General features: G+C 39.2%; 1 protein-coding gene across 1 annotated transcript; it reads left to right on the forward strand.

Annotated features, from left to right (window-relative positions):
- The first annotated feature begins 517 nt into the window (after nucleotides 1-517).
- On the forward strand, nucleotides 518-21,390 carry GPRC6A (G protein-coupled receptor class C group 6 member A). The gene is given in 12 exon segments (XM_060115274.1): nucleotides 518-594; nucleotides 596-709; nucleotides 3,382-3,685; nucleotides 6,093-6,396; nucleotides 6,399-6,670; nucleotides 6,673-6,901; nucleotides 6,904-6,929; nucleotides 13,378-13,587; nucleotides 17,670-17,793; nucleotides 20,279-20,357; nucleotides 20,359-20,834; nucleotides 20,837-21,390. Coding segments are annotated over 12 exon segments (2,769 nt in total).
- Nucleotides 21,391-21,872: the final 482 nt, after the last annotated feature.

The raw sequence follows: 21,872 nt of genomic DNA on the forward strand, positions 1-21,872 counted from the left end.
GTCAGTTGAGTAAAAGATGCTATCACAGTGAGGAGCTGTGTTTCTAATTCTATCAGCTTTACCTGGCATTACTGCCATCACACATCAACAACAGAGTGTGAGAAAGTCTGCTATGTTCTTATTGGTGAAGATCTGTTTTGACTGTCATCCCCGAGTGTTTCTGGCCCTTGACACTATCCAATACGTTATATGGTGTTTACAGGTTAAATAAGAATGATGGGGCTTCCCTGGTGGCACAGTGGTTGAGAGTCCGCCTGCCGATGCAGGGGATGCAGGTTCGTGCCCAGGTCCGGGAAGATCCCACATGCCGCGGAGCGGCTGGGCCCGTGAGCCATGGCCGCTGAGCCTGCGCGTCCGGAGCCTGTGCTCTGCAACGGGAGAGGCCACAACAGTGAGGGGCCTGCACCGCAAAAAAAAAAAAAAAAAAAAAAAAAAAAAAAAAGAATGATGTTGCTGGCACTCTGTGAGCTCAGTGATTCCTCAGAACTCGCAAGAAGTGAGCAAATGAGAGAGGAACATGGCACTACTGACAGTACTGATGACCTGTTTCGTGATTATTTTCGCTACTTCCTAGCCTTGCCAGACCCCTGATGACTGTGGCTGCCACTTCTCCAGGGCATTTCATGATTGGAGGTTTGTTCGCCATTCATGAAAAAATGCTGTCCTCAGAAGACTACCCCAGATGGCCAGAAATCCAGAAGTGTGTTGGGTGAGTAAAGCTTCAGAGAACACAGTTAGATTTCAAGATTATGCAGTGAGACCAGGGCATGTAAATGTTTACTTGTAGTAACGTCTAAATTATTTTAACAAAATATAAACTCATATATATATATATATATATATATATATATTTTTTTTTTTTTTTTCTTTTTGCGGTACGCGGGCCTCTCACTGTTGTGGCCTCCCCCGTTGCGGAGCACAGGCTCCGGACGCGCAGGCTCCGGACGCGCAGGCTCAGCGGCCATGGCTCACGGGCCCAGCCGCTCCGGGATATGCCAGACCGGGGCACGAACCCGTATCCCCTGCATCGGCAGGCGGACTCTCAACCACTTGCGCCACCAGGGAGGCCCTAAACTCATATATTTTTAAGTTGCATAAAGTTAAGTCTTGCTATTCTTCCTTACAAGAAAGATATATTAGCACTATATGTATAATCAACCTCCAAGTACAGAGGCAATGAATGCTTCCCATTAATATATTTATTCGGATTTTGCCTATAAAGAATAACCCCTGAAGTCACAGGAGAAAACCAATAAGACACAGTAGCCTGTCCACTACAAGCATACATAGCACAATTATATTCCTATCACCCACAAATGTGGGTTGTTTCAAACATGGATCTTTATTTAATTCTTTGTTTAAAATAGACTGCACTTAAAATTTTTCTCCATACTAACATTTTTGTCAACACTGTATTTATTTCATTCTTGAAATCATCTAATTCTTTCATAATGAATTAAGAACCTACTTCAACTCAGAGTGTTCCTTCTTCCTTCACGAACACTTTATATTGTGAAAGCTTGGCTACAGAAAAGACATTTGTCACAGTGTATTATAGAAAAATAAAGCTGAATGGAGGATACTACAGATGGTTTTCTTTAAGGAGAACAGGCTATTTGAATTCTAATTTCAGTTTGGTGACAAAGTAATTTTGTAGATTTAGGCAAATCATTTAAACTCTCTGAGTTTCAGCTTCTGATTTTTCTCTTCTGTAAAATAAGGGCCTGGATAACTTTTAAAGACAGGCAGCATCAGCCTCTGTTGCTATAGCAATGTGATCCCAGTGCTTCCTTCTAACTCTCAAATCCTGATTTCTATCTTGATACTTTTGTATATAAATTTAATCTCCTCTTTTCTCCTCCTTTTTTTTCTTTTTTTAATCAAAAAGTGTTTAGCATTCCCTCTATGAATGCTTTCAGGTGAAATGTGATCCCACATCACTCTAAGATTCCTTTCTGGCATTAAGTTGGGTATTTTGAGCTACTGGCATCTTAATCATTGATTATCAGGAATACCAGCGAATACCCCAAAATAGTTAATGAGGATTTTTCAGAGCACTAAATAGGCACTGCAGATTTAAGGCCCACAATCATAGGCCAACAAATAAGGATGGAAAATGATAAAAAAAAATCATTTGGTCTAATAAGCAAATTTATTCTGGAAAAAAAAGTCACTGAACATCATTTTGCTTTATTGTCACTCCTTGAGAGAAACAGTATTCATTCAACATTGAACAACTATTTATTAAATGCCTACATTACCTAGGTCGCATTCTAGGCATGGGGGATCCTGAGGTAAACACCAAAAGGGTTCAGTCTCTCATGAAGCTAACACGTGGGGGGACTCTGAAAATATTACACATTTTATTTACCAGCCAATTCATTACTTTAACCTTTCTTCTTTGTTTCTTTCTTTAAATTAAACACTTAATGTTCATTGCCAAACTTCACATTTAGATAGTCTGTAATGACAAACAGCATTATCCAAATATTATTTAATTTATCATAACTAAATGAATTAAAAGAAACTTGAAAATATCAAAACCCTGAACAATATCCCCTTTTATTCATTCAAAAAGTATTTATTGAATTCTTACTCTGTATTAGGCACTGTTTGTAACCTTCTGTATACAGTGGTGGGTGAAATAAACTTAACAGTAAATCAGTAATTAAACAACTCAGTGCTCTGGAATAATCGCAAGTCCAGAAGCCAACTGGAAAAACCCACTAAAAGGGGAAATATCTATGCCTCGGAACTGAAATAGTACATGTTATCTAGGAGAAAGCTATTGTGCGTTTACCCAGAGCCTGTTTTATAAGTCATTCTTAAGAGTCTTATTCGTCTAGTTTCCAACCACAATAGATTAGCATCACAAAAGTAAAAAATGGGAGAGTCTATAAAAGCAGATTCTTGGACAGCAATAAAATGCTGACATCTAACTACAAAAACATCTTCATACTGTAGAATACTAAACTGAATATTCAAAATGATCCTGAAATTAACCAAGAAAAGGTTAAATCCTGTTCTGTAGACTCCATTTGAGAATCTGTGGGTTCCTATATACTCTTTTTTTTTAAATATTTTTTTTGGCCACGCAGCATGTGGGATCTTAGTTGCCCAAACAGGGATCGAACCCATGCCCCGTGCATTGGAAGCACGGAGTCTTAACCACTGGACTGCCGGGGAGGTCCCCTTATATACTCTTGAGAAAGGTTTCCATCAAAAACTATTTTTAAATAAATAAAGTTTAGATCCTTCAAGAGATAAGTGTCACCGATTCAGAAACTGTCTATTATACAGCAGAAATGAGAATAAAATAGGATATCATCATGTCTGTAGAAGAGTTATGTTCTAATTTCAAAAAAACTTGTTTCTCAACAGCTTTGAAATATCAAATTTTCTTCAAACTCTTGCCATGATACACAACATTGAGATGATCAATAAGTCAACACTATTATCTGGAGTCAAACTAGGGTATGAAATCTATGACACTTGCATAGGTGTCACAGAGGCAATGGCAGCTGTTCTGAGGTTTCTCTCTAAGTTCAGCTGCTCCAGAGAAAGCGTGGCATTTAAGTGTGACTATTCCAGATACATGCCAAGGGTTTAGGCTGTCATAGGTGCTGGCTACACAGAAATAACCACGGCTGTCTCCCGGTTGTTGAATTTACCGCTCATGCCACAGGTGGGTTTTGTTCTACCTCCATACATTGGGCTTGATCATATTCTTTATCATGAAAGGATCAGGGTGATCTGGGAAATTAGTGGGGGAGATGCTTTTACTTTAACCTTTCTTTCTCTTCAGTAAAAAAAAAGGATGTGCCCTATTATGGATAGCATAGTGATCAAAGCACTAAGGGAGTAGTCATCCCTCAATCTGTCAGGTCTAGTTTCTGACAGTTTTCAGTGTGATTTGGATAAGACAGAAACTTCTGAGCACCTCAACTGCCTTGTTTCTAAAATAACATCAGTCAGGTACCATGAAGAAAACTGCAGGGGAAGTGAGGGGTAAAGGGGCGTGGAAGTCAAAGAAGACTCTCAAGGAGGTGACGTTTACCCTGAAACTTGAATGAAAAGGGACAGTCAAGAGAAGATGGGGAGAAGAGGAGAGTACCTAGGCTGAGAAAGCAGTAAGTACAAAGTTGAAATGTCCAAAGAATAACAAAAGGTCAATATGGTTAGGTCAGTTTGAGCAGAAAGGAGCCGAGTAAGAGATGCATTTGTAGAGGTGGGTAAGGGCCGGGTCATATACACCTTGTAAGCTGTGGTATGGTTTGCACTTGGTTCTGAGTATGATGGAAAGGCTTTGAGCAGAGACTGTGAACTACTGAGCTTCCTATAATGCAAACCATTAACCAGGAAGTAAGCAAAATGGTCTCTGAAAGACCAAAGTGTATATTAGACAGCCCTGCACTAAGTTCTTGCACATTACTCAGAGTCAAGCAAGCTCTCTTGGTTTTGATTTTGAACCAATTAGCCTTCATATCACATCACTCTGTAACTCACTAGGTCATTACTTTCTAAAATCAAGGAAGATTAGAAGCAAAAAGTTAGAAAAGGCTTAGGGTCAGATTATCAAGAAATGACCATCTGATAGAAGTGAACAGATAGAAATATATACATGTATAATATAAGTACATAAGAATTCAAAATATTTAACTTTCTGGAGCTAGACTAAATAAGTGCATATACCCATATAAGACTCTGAGAGTTCCATTATATTATAGCCTAGAGAAGTTGATAATGAAAAGTTTAAGTCCAAAACAAAGCAAAACAAAAAGAACTATTCCCCCAAATATCTCAGAGATAAGGCTTTGGCCCCAAATTTCTAGACTACGTATAAGGTTACTTAAGTGACAAGTAAGAAAAGTAGACTATTTTTAACAATGGCTGTTTAATGTGAAAATGTAATTTCCATGATAGACCACACAATAGGAGAGGGGACTGTCCGTGGTAACAAGGATTTTGCAGAAGCCCAGGTGGCACAGTGAAGGTGAGCATAGTAATGTCAGGTACTGGGAAGGGAGTTAAGGTTTAGTGAATGTCTACTGTGTGCCACTATCCATTTAAAATTTCTCCTTCAGTCTTCACAAGAATCCTGTTGTTTCACAGGGAAAGAAATGTTAACTAACTTTGCCAAATTTATTGGAGTTAGGATTCTAACAGTTTGTTTGACTCCAAAGCCTATTGTCTTTCCCCCATACCATGTAGCTGCTGTAAATAGTAAAAAAAAAAAAAAAAAAAAAAAAAATCACTGAGGAAGTGGCACAGTGCAATTGCAGCTGTGGAAAGTAATAACTCTCCCTAGAATAAAATCACCAAAGCTGTAAATTAGGCAAAACTTTGCACACATTAGGGAGGTCTCCTAAAATGCTGCTGCTCTTTTGAGTAGATTAGGAGTCCGAAAACTACTGAATGTATAGCCTGTGGGTCAAATGTGGCTCTCAAGCTCTTGAGATGTCAAGCTAAGAATGATTTTTACATTTTTTTAAAGGTTGTAACAAAAAATACAAAAATAATGTATGACAGAGAGCACATGTGCCCAACAAAGCTTAAAATATTTTACATCTGGTCCTTTACAGAAGAAAGTTTGCTGACCCCTGTACAGATGATTATTTGTCTGGATGATTTATTTTACCTAGAATAAAAATCATCAAAGTTGTCATTTATACAAATTTTGAACAAACTAGGTGTCCAAAAATTCATTTTGCTTATTTGACTGGCTGCATTTTCCCATATTTATCTCTTAAGTATTTAAAAAATATCCACTATTGGCCCTGGCCTGAGATATAAGATAGATATAAGTGGATATAGGAGTGTAGATGGAGATTTTAGAGCCTAAACCCTTGAAGGGCTTATACTATACACAGTACCAAATGATTGAAAAGCAATGACTCTCAACAGTCACCAGGTACCAAATATCATGATTTAAGCTATTTATAAAGTAGTTCATTGAAGGGGAAGGATGGAAAGGATCAAAGAATTTAGAAAATGTTATGGAAACTCACAGAAATCAAAGAGAAGAATATCTACTATGAATCACCACCTGGAACTCATCAACACCATAACTAAAAGTTTCTGTCCATTTCCAGGTGAGTTATGAATCAACTGCAGAAACCCTAAGTGACAAAATTCGCTTTCCTTCATTTTTACAGACTGTGCCCAGTGACTTCTACTAAACTAAAGCAATGGCCCACCTGATTCAGAAATCTGGATGGAACTGGATTGGCATCCTAACCACAGGTGATGACTATGGACGACTGGCTCTCAACACTTTTGCAATTCAGACCTCAACAAATAATGTGTGCATAGCCTTCAGAGAAGTTCTCCCAGCCTTCCTCTCAGATAATACCATTGAAGTCAGGATCAGTCAGACGCTTGAGAGAATCATAGCAGAAGCCAGGTTAGTGTCGCTGTGGTATTTCTGAGTCAGTTCCATGTTTTCAATCTCTTCAGTAAAGCCATTGAAAGCAATATAAATAAGATCTGGATTGCTAGCGATAACTGGTCAACGGCCACCAAGATCACCACCATTCCTAATGTTAAAAGGATTGGCAAAGTTGTGGGGTGTACCTTTAGAAGAAGGAATATGTCCTCTTTCCATTCCTTTCTTCAAAATCTGCATATGTTTCCCAGTGATAATAACAAGCCCTTAAATGAATATGCCATGCTCAAGGCTCTGCCTGTGCATATACTAAGGACAGTGATCTGAGTCAATGCATTTCCAACTATTCTCAGGGGACTTTGGCCTACAAGGCTAATGAGGATATGGAAAGGAACTTCTCGCTGAGAAATGACTTCCTGTGGGATTACACTGAGCCGGGACTTGTTCACAGTATTCAGCTAGCAGTGTTTGCCCTTGGTTATGCCATTTGGGATCTGTGCCAAGCTTGAGACAGTCAGACCCCAATGCCTTTCAACCATGGGAAGTACTAACTCACATATCTGAGAAAATTCCCCTACCATCATTTCTCTCCTTCCTTTAATCTGCAATATTTATATAAACTGCTCTTAACTGTATTCCTTTTATAAGTAGATACTTTCAGTGTTTGAATAACCTGAATTTCTACCACTAGTTCTTTGTTCTTAAGGATAATAGAGTTTTTATTTTACCTTCACCTCCTACTCTGACCCACCAAAGTTGTGTTCTTTTAATTTCCAAGAAGATTCTGTTGATAGTGCTATTTTCCTTTGGTTTATGTATTTGTATCTGATCTTGCAGTTTTTCAAAGCTTCAAATGATTATTTCTTTTGATGCTCTTAACAAACACAAGACCAGGCATGTTTAATGATCCCTTTTATTATTGCTAAATATTATGCATAAAGAAACTAAAGCTGAAAGTACCAGAAATATGACTCTAGTCTGGGTCTTCTGACTCCATACCCTTTGGTTTTCGTGGTGTCTCTGGTGGTTATAGTTCTAACGCCTTCAGTTATGACTCTTACTTAGGGCAGTCTCCCTAGGACTCCAGTCTTCTTCAAATGAATGTTGTTAGGTCAGTCATAACAAGTCCTATGATATCTCAGGTTTAAATGAACCACTAATTGTGTAAAAGAAGTCTTTCCCTTTTTTCTCTTTGATTAGTTTGTAGAAACTCTACAAACTAATTTTGTAGTTTTGTAGTGAATATTTTCCATTGTGTTTTTTAAATGTTCATAAACAAGGCATTTAAAGCAAACTGCTGCTTTATATGATAAATTTTACTCATTAGAAACACATTTCTCACTAACGTATATTCAAAGCCAAACCTGTCTGTCTTAAGGCAGAATCATGTTCCAAAAAAGATATTTATTTTACATTTGTTAGGGAAGAAAGGTAAAAGGGAATAAGATCCAATTCTTCTGATCACATAAGTGAATGTCCATGGCAGGCTGTTTCTACTTTTGTCATTCTTACTTTAAACACCCACAAACACAAGCTCCAAGGTCTGAAGTGATCAGCTTACATTTGGGTGAATCATGTGATGGTCATAGGGTGCTCATTTTAAAACTAGTTTTCACCTTGTAATGCAAGGCAAAAGTAAATGCAAGGCAAAAAAAACCTAATGAAGAGGTAAGACTAGAGATTAGAATTTTTATTTTTAATTAAAACTCTCTTTAAAATATGTGTGTATACACACACACACACATATTTATATGTCTAGCGATTTTAAGATACCTGTTTGAAAGCATACTCTTTGTAATGTAAAACTTTAATGAAGGATTAATTAAAAAAAAAAAAAACTCTAAGTGGACCAACATAATGAAACCACTACATGAAATTTTAAGAATGAGAGGTTGAGAAAGAGTAATGGAGAGAAAATAGACAATCAGAGACAGATGGGATAAAGGGGAGGAGCTATAAAGAGACTCATAAGAGAAGAGAAGTACAAATAGCAATAGCTATTTATCCTCTGGAAAAGTATTTTAAGTCAGGAATAAGTCTCAAACATTCTGAGGAAAAATCTTGAGAAAGTATAATTGAAGCAGATCTTCTAAAATGTTTTATTTAAACACTAGGAGCCTGGGGTCATTGTTTATTCCCCCCCACCCCGGGAGCATGGTAATCCAGAACAAACAGAAACAGACTGGAAAGGAGGAATAGGAGAGTGCCTTGCTCCTTTGATCACGAGTGAGCCATGTCTATGCCAGAATTAATTGGACAAATAATGCAAACAATTGTCTTTTTAGGAAGAAATCTCCATAGACATTAAATTTAAAAGATCAGCAACATTTAGGGTCACTAATCAAAGATATACTCCTAAAAATTATTTTTTCCCCTGGCAAAATTCGCTAATATTTAAATAATACTTTCTGAATGACTTTAGATTCAAATAACTTTAAAGGAGTTAGTTTTTTCCAATATTTGAGGATAATCCTTACTTTGGCTCCACATTTGGTGATGTGTGTGAGCAGTATTCAGGGATAGCACAGTCATACTTGTTTTATCTCAACAGATTTTTTTTATGTTCCTCAGATGTGTGTGAGAATACCACCTCCTTGTTGTGAATAGTGATTTTGGTTTTCTTTTTTGTTTTCCTCTACTGTGGATGATATACAAGGTAGTGAGTGGTGTATGTGGGATGAGAGAATGTATAATAGTCAAACTACTCTTTACGCAATTATTTGGCAAATATTTGTTGGGTGTCTCAATGTTCCAGCCATTGTGTTGAGTGCTGAAAATATTATGGAGAACAAGACAATTTTCTCCCTAAAGGAGTCATGTGTCTAGAGGAGTAAACAATCGAACAATTAAGGAGCTGATCACAGTGCAGAATAATGCATTACAATGTTTCATATAAATACAAGATGGTAGAGAAGCATATAATTGAGGCAACTAATCCAGTATTAGCAATTCAGAGAACATTCTCCAAAGATCATGACATCTCTGGTGAATATGATAGATGGGTAGGAGTTAAGCAGGACAGAAATACTCCAGCAAAGTCACAGAGAGAGAAAGCATGGCATCTTCGGGGATCAGAAAGTAGTGCCATAGAACTGGAGTCTTTTGTGGAAATTACAGGCAAATGAGAGTGGAGGGTTAGTGAAGCATCCATCATTAGGGCCTTATCAATCAGAGCATCTCAAACTTGATTACCTGGTAATATGATTATCATGCTGATGCTAATTCAGTAGTCCCAGTGTGGGGGACCTGAAAGTCTGCACTTCTAACAATCTCTCAGGTGATGCTGATATTGCTGGTACAAAGACCATCCTTTCAATAGAAAGTCTGCAAGCTATGTTTAAGGGTTTGGACTTGAGAGAGCAAAGGGGAGCCAATTAAAGCTATTGTTAGACAGAAGAGTGATGTGACCTGCTTTCCATTGTAGAAATAGTATTCCTACTGCAATGTACATTGACTAGAGGAACACAAGACTAGACAGAGAAAGACCAGTTTGGTAATCCAGGCATCCAATAAGGATGCCTTATACTTCAGGTATAAGTACTACAAGTACTAAGGGTGTGACAATGAGGATGGAGAGGCATATACTTAAGAGGAAAGACGAAGAGTATTTGGAGATAGATTGGATGTAAAGAATGACAGAGAAAAGCAAAGATGTCACAAATGATTCTAAATTTGGGCAACTGGTGCCATTTATTGAGATGGAAACACAGAGAAAAGTGAAGGTCTGGAAACGAGAAGAAATATTAAGCATTCCATTTTGGACAGGCTGAATGTGAAGAACTTATGATACATTCAAGTGTAGTGGTCCAGAAGTCAGAAGAGACATTAGGACAAAAAGGGAAAGATTGTGGAGCAATGAGGAAAATAATAACTAATAATGTTTAAGGCCTACTATACTAAGCATTGACACACATCATCTCTAATCTTTAAATATTATGGAAGATCCACAGATTCTTGTTCATTACACTTCATCCTAAAGAACTGGCAAGAAGAAGTGTTACTGGTGACTGAGACTTGCAGCAGTTTAGAGATGGAGGGGACCTCAGCCATAAGGGTCTGGCCCGTGGGCACTCATAGAGTTAGCAGTGAAACTGTCCCAGCCTTAGTCATGTGCGTTTTTGCTACACCATGGAAAAGTTTACAAAAGAAAAAGACATAGGTTGGGTACCAGACAGAGATGCAAGGCTGCTTCCTTGCTAGTCTCTAATTCGCTCACATAGATACCTCTTTTCACAAGCACAGCTCACTTACGGAGACGTAGTGGACAGTAGAGAGGCTGAGGACATGGAAAACAACATCAACCACAGCAGCTTAATTGGAGTGGTCTCCTGACCTCGCGTTCTCAGAAATAGGTCATTACCATACAGAGGTGAATTATATAATCATGGAGACACAAATCCTACTCTCTAAATATTTTAGAGTCAACTTATCATGAGTTTCAGAGTCTTCATAAAAAATAAACAAATAATGGTCGGAAAAAGCCTTAAATAGTTTAATAACTGTAAGCATTAATGTTCAAAATTACCTTAATCCAGAGCAAATGTTCGACAGAATATTTAACAAGTGATGAATGTACTGTTTTGTTTGCCTCCACCCTCTTTCTTGCAAGAACAAACATGGAATTGTGCTAGTTTATTTACATCATACAATGTTATCATTATTTACAGAACGTATATGTGTCAGAAATTTACCCTGTAAAACCTGATTAAATGGAGGAAAAAACTGGTGGAAATTATAGTTCAAACAAAAGAATGGAAGAGGATATGCTCTCTAAATAACTAAGTTCCTGGGGCTTAGGTGTGGATATTGCTTAAGGAAGGAACAGAAGAAAAATCAATACACAGGTAGAGATGGGAACATTGAAGGTAGGGCTTTACTTGTTCTAGTTTTGTTCCCTCCATATTTTTTGTTCCAGGCAATTGCTGGAATAAGATTTTGTCAGTTACTTCTACCACCTTAGATCTGACATCCTGCTTCTTTAAAGCAATACTAATTAATTTGAATTGATTAAAAGAACTAAGAAACCTGTGAGGACACATAATAAAATCAATATACATGCTTAGAGAATTTGCTAAAGTGATATTTGGTTATTGATATGACTACTGTAGCTAATATATTTACTTAAAATACAGTTTGGTTTTCTTATATTCTATTTGCCAAAGGGGAAAAAAAGCTGAAGGAAAGAAATATTCATAAAAGATTAACTAAGGGACTTCCCTGGTGGTCCAGTAGTTAAGACTCCGCGCTCCCAATGCAGGGGGCCCGGGTTTGATACCTGGCCAGGGAACTAGATCCCACACACCGCAACTAAGAGTCCACATGCCGCAATGAAGATCCCGCACGTGGCAGCAAAGATCCCACATGCCACAACTAAGACTTGGCACAGCCAGACAAACAAATAAATAAATTTTTTTTAAAAAAGATTAACTAGGAAAAATAGAATAAGAATAACTCTATTCAAATAGAATAATTTCAGCCTTGTTCCATAGATTTTGCACCCAACAAAAGCCACATAAGCATCACAGATATAGATGCACGGGCCTGTGGAGCCAGAACTCAAATGTTTTCCTCCCTCCCAGTCCAGTATTCTTCTCCTGCAGTGCAAGCTCAATACGGCTGCCTCGTTTGTCAGTAAAACATTTTCTGTTCTAGCTCTATTGCATACAAGTTCTCACTGAACAAACCGGGTAACAAGAAAAGTACTTTTTCATTATGTTTCTTCTCAAGCTAAAAAAAATCATTTCTGAACTAAATTGGAAATAGAATTTCGAGATCACTTTACTATACTCTCAATTACTGAAACAGACTTGAAAACCATTGGAGATGATGAGAAGATCTACTTGTCCCACCAAACGAGTATGGACTTGGGAGGCAGACACTAGCAGTTACCATAGGCTCACCAATTAAACTTCTCGGGTAGGGACGCCCCTCAGCATACACCCCAAGAGCAGGGTGCTGTCGTTACCAGACTGTTGCCCAGGTCTGTATTTCTGTCCCCTCAGCCTTCATTTTGGGGTTGGTGAGCATGACAGCTACTGGCTTGGATTACCTACTAAGACTTGGCCAAAGGCCCAGGCTGATTGTGACTCTAGAAGGAAAGGATGAATTTCCTGCCTTCCATAACTCCAAATGGCACAGGGATGATTGCCTTGAGTCAGAAGGAAAAAGATAATGAGGAGAATTTAAATGGATATATTGTTAGGTGCAATGGAAAGACCTCATAATGAAAGTCAAGATGTGTATCCTCAGATAAGGTCCTTCACCCCTTGGCTGGGGTCCTCCTCTGAGAAAAGAGGAAGACGATCCCTGCTCAGCGTGCTTTGCTGAGTTGTTATGGAGTAAAAGGGCATCACAGATTTGAGTATTAGCATGTAATGTATGAATGTCAGGTGACTTTATTAGTTGATAGACGCAAAGTATTTTTATTTATTTGCACAACATCCCTATTAGCTAATAACAGGTACTTAAAGGTATTAAGCTAATCTCTATTAACCCTTAATCTGTGCCATATACAGGGCTAAAGTGCTTACATCCATAATTACATTTAATTCTTACAATAATCATATTAAGTAGGTTTCATTTACCTCAACTGTGGCCTAGAAAGAAATTGTAGCTGCCAAGATCACACCACTAATGAAATATGGAACCAGAATTAGAGCCCAGGCATCTGCCCCAGAGGGCCCATTAACTCTGCAACATGGAGAAAGTAAAGATGGTCAGATTTCAATTTTGTAGGCTAGAGAAGCTACCTCCATAAACATTAACTTGCTTTCTCAAATTCACAGAGCAAGACTTTGGCAGAAATTCTCAACATTTCTCAAATTGTTGCCTAGTAGTTAAAACCCTTCTCAACTAATTACCACACTCACTGATCCAGAATGTCCTTTTTCTAATTTTTAAGTGATATTCCTGTAAGGCAGTGTTACAATTGGGATAACGGATACACTTACAATATTTCTATCAGTCTTTGCTTCTGTTTTTATTGTTCATAGTTACTTGATGTACTGAAAAATGTGACGTTCACAGATGCAGGGAGTTCATTTCATTTTGATGCCCATGGAGATATGAATACTGGATATGATGTTGTGTTCTGGAAGATCAACAGCCACATGACTATTGCCAAGATGGCACCATACGACCTGAAGAATGATGTCTTCATTGTCACAGACCAAGAAACAAAAATTGAGTTCAGGAATCTTAAGGTAATTTTGCTGTTGGCTGCTTTGTAGCATTCAAATCAATTGGTACTTCAACTGCCAAAGTCCTTGACCCTGCCAGGACCTCCAGCGGTCCAACTTCCCCCCTTAAATTCCATAGTCAACTTGTATATCACTCCCTTGTACACACCCTCAATTTCCTTGCCCATCTCTCTCTTCATCTTATTAATTGGACCGAAGTATAATCTTGGTTATATTAAACTAATCAGTATAGCCCCCATGTAGCTGAACTTGGCAAAAACAAACAAGCAAAAAAGAAAAAGAAAAAAACCCCACCTACCTTGCTGACTGTTCTCATTTAAAATTCATCTCTAACTTCCAGTGGGTCCTAAATGCTATTGGGCAATCAGACTATTACCCTAGCCCATAATCTGTCCACCTTCCTAGATGGCTTTTTATACTTTCTTTTCTCTTCTTGACTCCAACACATCTTCCCCATCTTCACTTTCAGTGGACCCTGCTTCCTATTTGACTAACAAAACTGAGACAATCAAAAGAGAACTCCAGTGTTCTGCTGCCACCACATCTGTGCCTGTATCCCTGCTTTCCATCTGGCACTGTGGATGGACTGTCTATGCTCCTAGCCAAGGTCAGCTCCTCCAGTTGACTTCTGAATCCCAACCCCTTTTACTTACTCAAGGACATTGCTCTGGCAATTCTCCACTCTCTTCTGCACCCTCAAGTATTTTCTGTGTTATTTAAACAGTGATACAAACATGCTGTTTTTCCTCCCATCTTAAGAAAAAAACCGAAGAACTCCATTGATCCCCCACTTTCCCCTCCATATACTACCCATTCCTCTATTTCTCTTTACTGCAAAACTCCTTGGAAAAGTTGAATATATTCACTGGCCTCAATATCTCTCCTCCCATAATTCTTTTGAACTCTTTTCAGTCCATCAAAATTCTTTCTCTCTAGTTAATAAATACAAACATCATCTTACTTCACTTACTGGCTAATTATTCTCCCTTTTCTGCGGTACGCAGGCCCCTCACTGCTGTAGCCTCTCCCGTTGTGGAGCACAGGCTCCAGACACACAGGCTCAGTGGCCATGGCTCACGGGCCCAGCCGCTCCATGGCATGTGGGATCTTCCCGGACCAGGGCACGAACCCGTGTCCCCTGCATCGGCAGGCAGACTCTCAACCCCTGCGCCACCAGGGAAGCCCTATTCTCCCTTCTTTATTTGCTTCCACAACAGCACACTCCCTTGGTTTTCTTCCTCTGTTTCTGGCCACTACTTCTCAGTCTCCTTTGCTGTTTCCTTACCATTCTTATTGCCTATAACTATTGGTGGGCCCAGAGCTCAGAACCGCTCCTCTTTTTGGTCTGCACTTTTCCTTAGTGATCTCATCCAGGCATTTAAATAATGTCACTATATAGAAGGCAGATGACTCCCAGATTTTTATCTTCTGAATTTCAACTCAAGTAAATATACAACTGCCTGACTGACATCTCTACCTGGGTGTCTGGTAGTCATCTTAACTAATTATCTCCAAGACTGAGCTCCAAAAGCTACCCCCATTGCAATAAATGGCAACTCCCTTCTCCTAGCTGCTCATGGAATAATCTGGTGGGATCCTTGTCACTTCTCTTTCTGTCACACTTCATATCCATCCTAAGTTATACTTTCAAAATGAGTCCAGAATCTGACACTTTTGTCCTCTATTCTGTTGCTACCACCCCACTCCAAGCTAGGATCACCTCTCACCCAGATTCAGATAGTAGGTTTCTAACTGCTCCTTGCTTCAACTCTTAGCCCCTTCAGTCTGTTCTTAAGGCAGAAGCCAGAGTAATCCTGTAAAATATCATGCTCTGCTCAGAACCCTCCCTATACATCCTATTTCTCTCAGGGGAAAAGCCAGTGTCTTTAAATACCATACATTACCTGCCACCAGCACCTCCCTGACCTCATCTCCCACTACCTTCCTACAACCCCATGGGCTTTCTCAATCTTCCATACATGTCTTCCCTTCTCCTAGCTCAAGGCCTTTTACCTGCTGTTTCCTTTGCCTGTAATAATCTTCTCTGATGTCCACATGGTACACTTTCTAACTTCCTTTCTGTCTTTCCTAAAATGTCACCATCTCAGGGAGCCCTTTCCTGGTCACCTTATTTAAAATTGCATTGTCAAGCTAATATTTCTTCTATACCCTGCTGTCTTTAGTTTTTCTCCTTAGCCCTTATCACTATCTAGCATTCTGTACATTTTGCTTATTTTTATTTTGTTTATTATCAATCTTGTCAACTAGAACAGAAGGCCTCTGAGAGCATGGAATTTTGTATTTCATTCCTTACTGTGGCTCCAGTAATTGCAACAGTGCCTGGCATATAATAGGCCCTCAAAATGTATGTGTTCAACGAAAGAATGAACATAGAAATGCTTTAAGCCACTATCTTATTCTAATTTTCCCTGTCATAAATTTCAGTTAAGTAAGGTACTTTCTCCTTGAAACACAGAAACGTAGCCATCCTTCTGCATTCTCAAACTTTCATCATTGTCTTCGTTATCATCACTATCATCCTCACAACTACATTGTGAACCCAACACTCTTCTAAACACCGTAACTCATGCTGGATTTTTTAAACCATGCTGTGACTCATTTTATTATTGAATATAGAGAGGATTCCCTATTATAACTTCTGCAAGAAGTGCTATTTTTAACTGTTACCAAGACATCTCCAGACTTTGTAGGGGAGACACTAAATGTGGGGGAGATGATAGGATGACAGATAACTGAGTGGGGCTTTTAGGGACTAAACGGAAGGGACTGACAACCATGAAAAGAGGGACAAGGCTTTCTTTCTGATGGAAACACCCATACATATTTCAAGGAAGTAGTAGAAACCAACAAGATCTGAGATCAGTTAGGTCAGACTTCAAGATTCACTTGTCAATCTGCAGGCTAGTTGGGGTATCAGCATTTTGGTAAGTCGTCAAAAACCACAGTCCAAAATATCAAATAATCTTAAATTTATTGATGTCCCCCAGTTACCAATACTAGACTTTAGAATGTCTTCGCTGTCTCTTATGTGGGGAGAGAGAAGGAACTGTCCTGCTGGGAAGAAAGATTTCACTTTTCTCCTCCTAATGATGTCCAGCTTTATTTTGTAGTTAAATCCTTTTGTGTCTTTGGAGCACCCTCCAGGAGTGTGGATACTTCAGATTAAGAGTTTTGCCTGGGGAATCCACAAGGCAGATATCCTGCCTGCTGAAAACCCAGATCAGCAATAGCTGTGGTGAGAAGAAGAAAGCCAGCACTTGTGAACCAACGGCTACTAATCTTGGCTACTTTTCTCTCTCGGTCAGATCATTTTCATGTCCCAAAGAAAAGACTAGTTAGTTAAGGACTTTGTGTTCCAGGCTAGGAATAGCTGTTAAGAGAATCTAGAGAAAGCCTCATTTACCCATTCTGCTTTGGCTTTCCAAGGGTAAAAGTGAGACGGTAATTTTTATCTCACGAGATGTGCCATGAGAAAGGGATTAGGAATGGAAAAAAAAAAAAACACAGCTGAAATGGAAAGAGTTATTAGCTATATTGGGAACAGAGGGTTGCATAAAAGTAGAATGCTACGTGTGATTCACATTGTGACATGCAGCATTGTAACCTAAATTCTCAGGGTGATTTAAATATTATTTATATAACTAGGGTTATCTTTTTAACTAATACTTTAATGGCTTTAAATTCAAAATTTTCCATTGTTTTCTTTTTTAAGATTAGACTGGGCATGCTCCTTAAATAGCATGATTAACAACCTTCTTCTAAAGAATATAAAGTCCAATAATTCTGAGTCAAGGGACTTTTTGAAAGAGTTAATTTCCCTTATTTGCTTACAAAAGTTATTAATGTGACAAAAACTGTGTTCTTCCTAAACTGTTTCACTATCTGAAATATTTTCTATTTTTTAAACTTGTTGAAATTCCTCCAGATAACAAAACAATTCCATTACACTATGAAGAAAAAAAAAGACCAAAATACTATTTTGTAAATAAATCTTTAAATTAAGTGAAGGATAATTAAGATAAATCTTTTAAAAAACCTATTCAGGATTTCTTTTCACTTTGCAGCAAATTCAATCTAAATGCTCCAAGGAATGCAGTCCTGGGCAAATGAAGAAAACCATAAAAAGTCAACATATCTGCTGCTATGAATGTGTGAACTCTCCTGAAAATCACTATAATAATCAGACAGGTAATTAATTACACTCATTACAACATGTACAGTGACACATCTGAACAATTTCTCTTAGGCTGATTTTTTTTTAACATGAATTCTGTTTGGTTAATTTTTTCATCTGAAAGGTAAAAAGTGCCATATGCTTCTGCTAGATTAAATTCCAGTGAGATTTCATTTTCTCTTGGAATATGCTCTATTTTAGCAGCAGACACACAACCAATAGCTAATAGAGATGTAAAAGAGACTTCACTTCCAAGGGAAGATGTCATCCCCTCCACTGGACTTCCTCTCCAGCACCTCTTAAAATAATGCGAGTTCTCTGTCTATTTTTGTCCATATATCCCCCACACAGACGTGCCTGACTTGTAATCGGGGCATAATAACTATAAATAAATAAATGCTGAATTAACTAAACTGAGCATGATGAAAACCCAGAGGTGTGCATACCCTGGAGATCTCGTTATTCCTACCAAGAGGCAACAGTGAAGCCTAAAAAGAAAGAACCTTCTGTGAGAGGAGGAGCTGAACTACTGATAGAGATGAGATGATACTGATTGTTTGCCAAATCTGTTTTTAACAATTTGACAAGGTCAGAGGAAAATACACAAAGTAAAGAGCAAGAGTGAGGTCGGCAGCCTTTGGAGCCCTGAAAGGAGCCATCAGTACTTTTCCTGGAGCTAAGCCTATTTTAAAAGCATTATATTCCCTGGTTTATTGTAGCATTCCTACTCAGCTTCTATAAAAGCTGAGAACTCCAGAGCCAGAATAGTTCCCAAATGCTTATTGGCTCCAAAGAGAGAAGTATCCCAATGTAAACATTCCAATATTCATGTTCTATCACTGTCTCACAACAACGCCATGTATCTCTCCCTGAGATGGATTGTGCTGTGTAACAAAGTAAATGGGGAGGAAATCTTCCAGGTAACATGGTATCTAGTGACTGTCTGCCAAGTGAAATAAATAAAAACACCAAGAAAATATGCAGCATTTATGTCTCATAAAGGTGTACAAGAGTTTTTCAAGATACAATCTGGGCTGTCTTTGACAACCAGGGCAAGTTGCTTCCAAGAACAAGTGTAGAAGACTGAGCACGACTTTGAAGGGAAAGTGCTCAGTGATTTGAAAGGACACCATCTATTCTTCTCTGTGTGTCTCTAGCACACAGCTCTTGTACATAGACAGGGCCAAAAATGAATGATAATGAATGAAGGAATGAATGAAATGGCAGACACTAGCAGCGGTGGTTAAGGGGAGGACAGAGAAGAATGCATATTTGTAGGGAAACAGGGTTTGGAAAGAGGAGGAGGCTGGAAATGTGAAGAAGTTTATAAATAGAAACACAACCTGACTTTGAGATTAAGGAAGAAAACACAGGCACTGTGGAGTGTAATCAGATGGATGCCCGAAGAGAGGCTTTTTGGAAGTAGGTGGGACCCCATCTATAGGGGATGGGAATAGGAAACCAAAAGCAACCAAATTCCTAGAAATTCCACTCTGATATAAACTATTCATGCCACCCTGCAGCCAGAATCAGCATAAATCATTTTCAAGCTTATCACTGCCTGTGTGAGATGCTCAATTTTACTAACCTCCTGGGGAAAAAATAAACTAATTCTTCACCAACTGACACTGATTACAATCCTGTGTTATCCCACTTTTAGAGAGCTTTTAGGGTGACCCAACCATATTGTCTCTGATTTTAAAAGAACTGCAGCCTTACTTATAATAGCAGCTCCCACCATATTAAGTTTATACTGTGTGCAGTGCTCCATTGAAAACATTTTATATTTATTATGTCACTGAATGCAGCACCCCAGTGAGGCAGAGTCCTTTTTTTTTTTTTTTTTTTTTTTTTTTTTTTGTGGTACGCGGGCCTCTCACTGCTGTGGCCTCTCCCGTGGCGGAGCACAGGCTCCGGACGCGCAGGCTCAGCGGCCATGGCTCACGGGCCCAGCCGCTCCGCGGCATGTGGGATCTTCCCGGATCGGGGCACGAACTTGTGTCCCCTGCATCGGCAGGCGGACTCTCAACCACTGCGCCACCAGGGAAACCCAGGCAGAGTCTTTTTTTAAGGGATTTGGAAATAGGTTCAGAAAGTTCAATTAGCTTGTTCAAGATAACAGGAATAGTAAATGATTGAGAAAGGGCTTGAGGTATGTCTGGTTCCAAAGCCCTTATTCTTGACAGTCCCTGAACCACCACCTATAATAGCAAGTTCATAGGAGGCCAGCCTCTATCTCAAGTGTATTAATTTCCTAAAGACTCACAGCCCAGATGACTTTTTTTTTTTCTCTTCCCCTCTTCCTCTTTCCTCACTGTCACCCTTTCTCTCTCACCTTCCATGGGTTGTGTGCATGCTTTATTTTAATAAGTAACCAATGTGACAATTATCTATATCTGTTTTCCAGTCAGAACTTTTACCTAGGAGTCTCATTTATAGCATTGCGGACAATCACCTGGTTTAAATGTTTGCAATGTAACTGAATCTCCTGTCTTTTAGATATGGATCACTGCCTTTTATGCAGTAGCAAAACTCACTGGGCCCCTGTAAGGAGCACAGTGTGCTTTGAAAAGGAAGTGGTATCTCAACTGTAATGACTCCTTGGCTATCCTGCTCCTGGCCCTCTCTCTGCTGGGAATCATATTTGTTCTGGCCATTGGCATAATATTTACAAGAAATCTGAACACACCCGTTGTGAAATCATCCGGGGGATTGATGGTCTGCTACGTAATCCTCTTCTGTCATTTCCTCAACTTTGCCAGCACAGGCTTTTTCATTGGAGAACCACAAAACTTCACGTGTAAAACCAGGCAGACACTATTTGGCGTGAGCTTTACTCTCTGCATCTCCTGCATTTTGATGAAGTCCCTGAAAATTCTGCTAGCCTTCAGCTTTGATCCCAAGTTGCAGAACTTCCTGAAGTGCCTCTATAAACCGAGCCCCATCATCTTCACTTGCACGGGTATCCAGGTTGTCATTTGCACACTCTGGCTCATCTTTGCAGCACCTGCTGTGGAAGAGAATGTCTCCTTGCCCAGAGTCATTATTCTGGAATGTGAGAGGGATCTATCCTTGCATTTAGCACCATGTTGGGCTATATTGCCATCCTGGCCTTCATTCGCTTCATATTTGCCTTCAAAGACAGATAGTTACCTGAGAATTACAATGAAGCCAAATTCATAACATTGGGCATGCTCATTTACTTCATAGCTTGGATCACATTCATCCCCATCTACGCTACCACATTTGGCAAATATTTGCCAGCTGTGGAGATCATCATTGGTTTCATTTCTAACTATGGGATCCTATGTTGCACATTCTTCCCCAAATGCTATGTTATTCTTTGTAGGCAAGAGACTAACACTAAATGTGCCTTTCTCAAGATGATTTGCAGCTACTCTTCCCACAGTGCAGGCAGCCTTGCCATGAGCCATGTTTCACTGGGTGTCACTAACAGCAATGTCATAACAACCAATACCAGCTCTGCGGGCAGGTCTGCAGCCTGGCAGAAAAGCGAAGATCTTCAGGCACAAGCATCTGCACACATATGCAGAGAAAATGTTACATGTGTATCTAAAGCTTTGCATCGAAAAAGAATCTCAAGTGTATGAATGAATCCTTACGACATGGTGCATTTCAGAATGAAATATTTCTAGGGTCTTTGCATTTAAGATGTGCATTTACTTCCAGAGCAAATATATCCTATGTTTCTTCAGGACTACTACCTTCACTAAATTTTAGTTGAACACTCCCTCTGTTCAACCACCTGTTTGACAAAGAAGATAGAGCCCTGCACCTGAAACTCCCTTCCTTCCTCACCACCTGCATTGCCTCCACCTTTACCTCCTTCCTCCTAGATCCCCCTTCATAGTTAAAGGGGGATTTCTTCTATCAGAATTAGCTCATAATACAGCATCCTTATTCCACCCTCTATAACCTCTTCTTAAACCTCTTTGTGTGGGTACTCCTTCTCTCTTGAGCATCTTTACCTTCCCACCTTGTCCGCTTAGGTCAGTTAAACAAGCAGTTGAGCAGTCACCATGTGCAGGTGATATGGTAAATACAAAGGTACAAAAAGGATCAAGTCACATTT

Source organism: Mesoplodon densirostris, chromosome 12 (assembly GCF_025265405.1).
Source record: "Mesoplodon densirostris isolate mMesDen1 chromosome 12, mMesDen1 primary haplotype, whole genome shotgun sequence".
Lineage (NCBI taxonomy): Eukaryota > Metazoa > Chordata > Mammalia > Artiodactyla > Ziphiidae > Mesoplodon > Mesoplodon densirostris.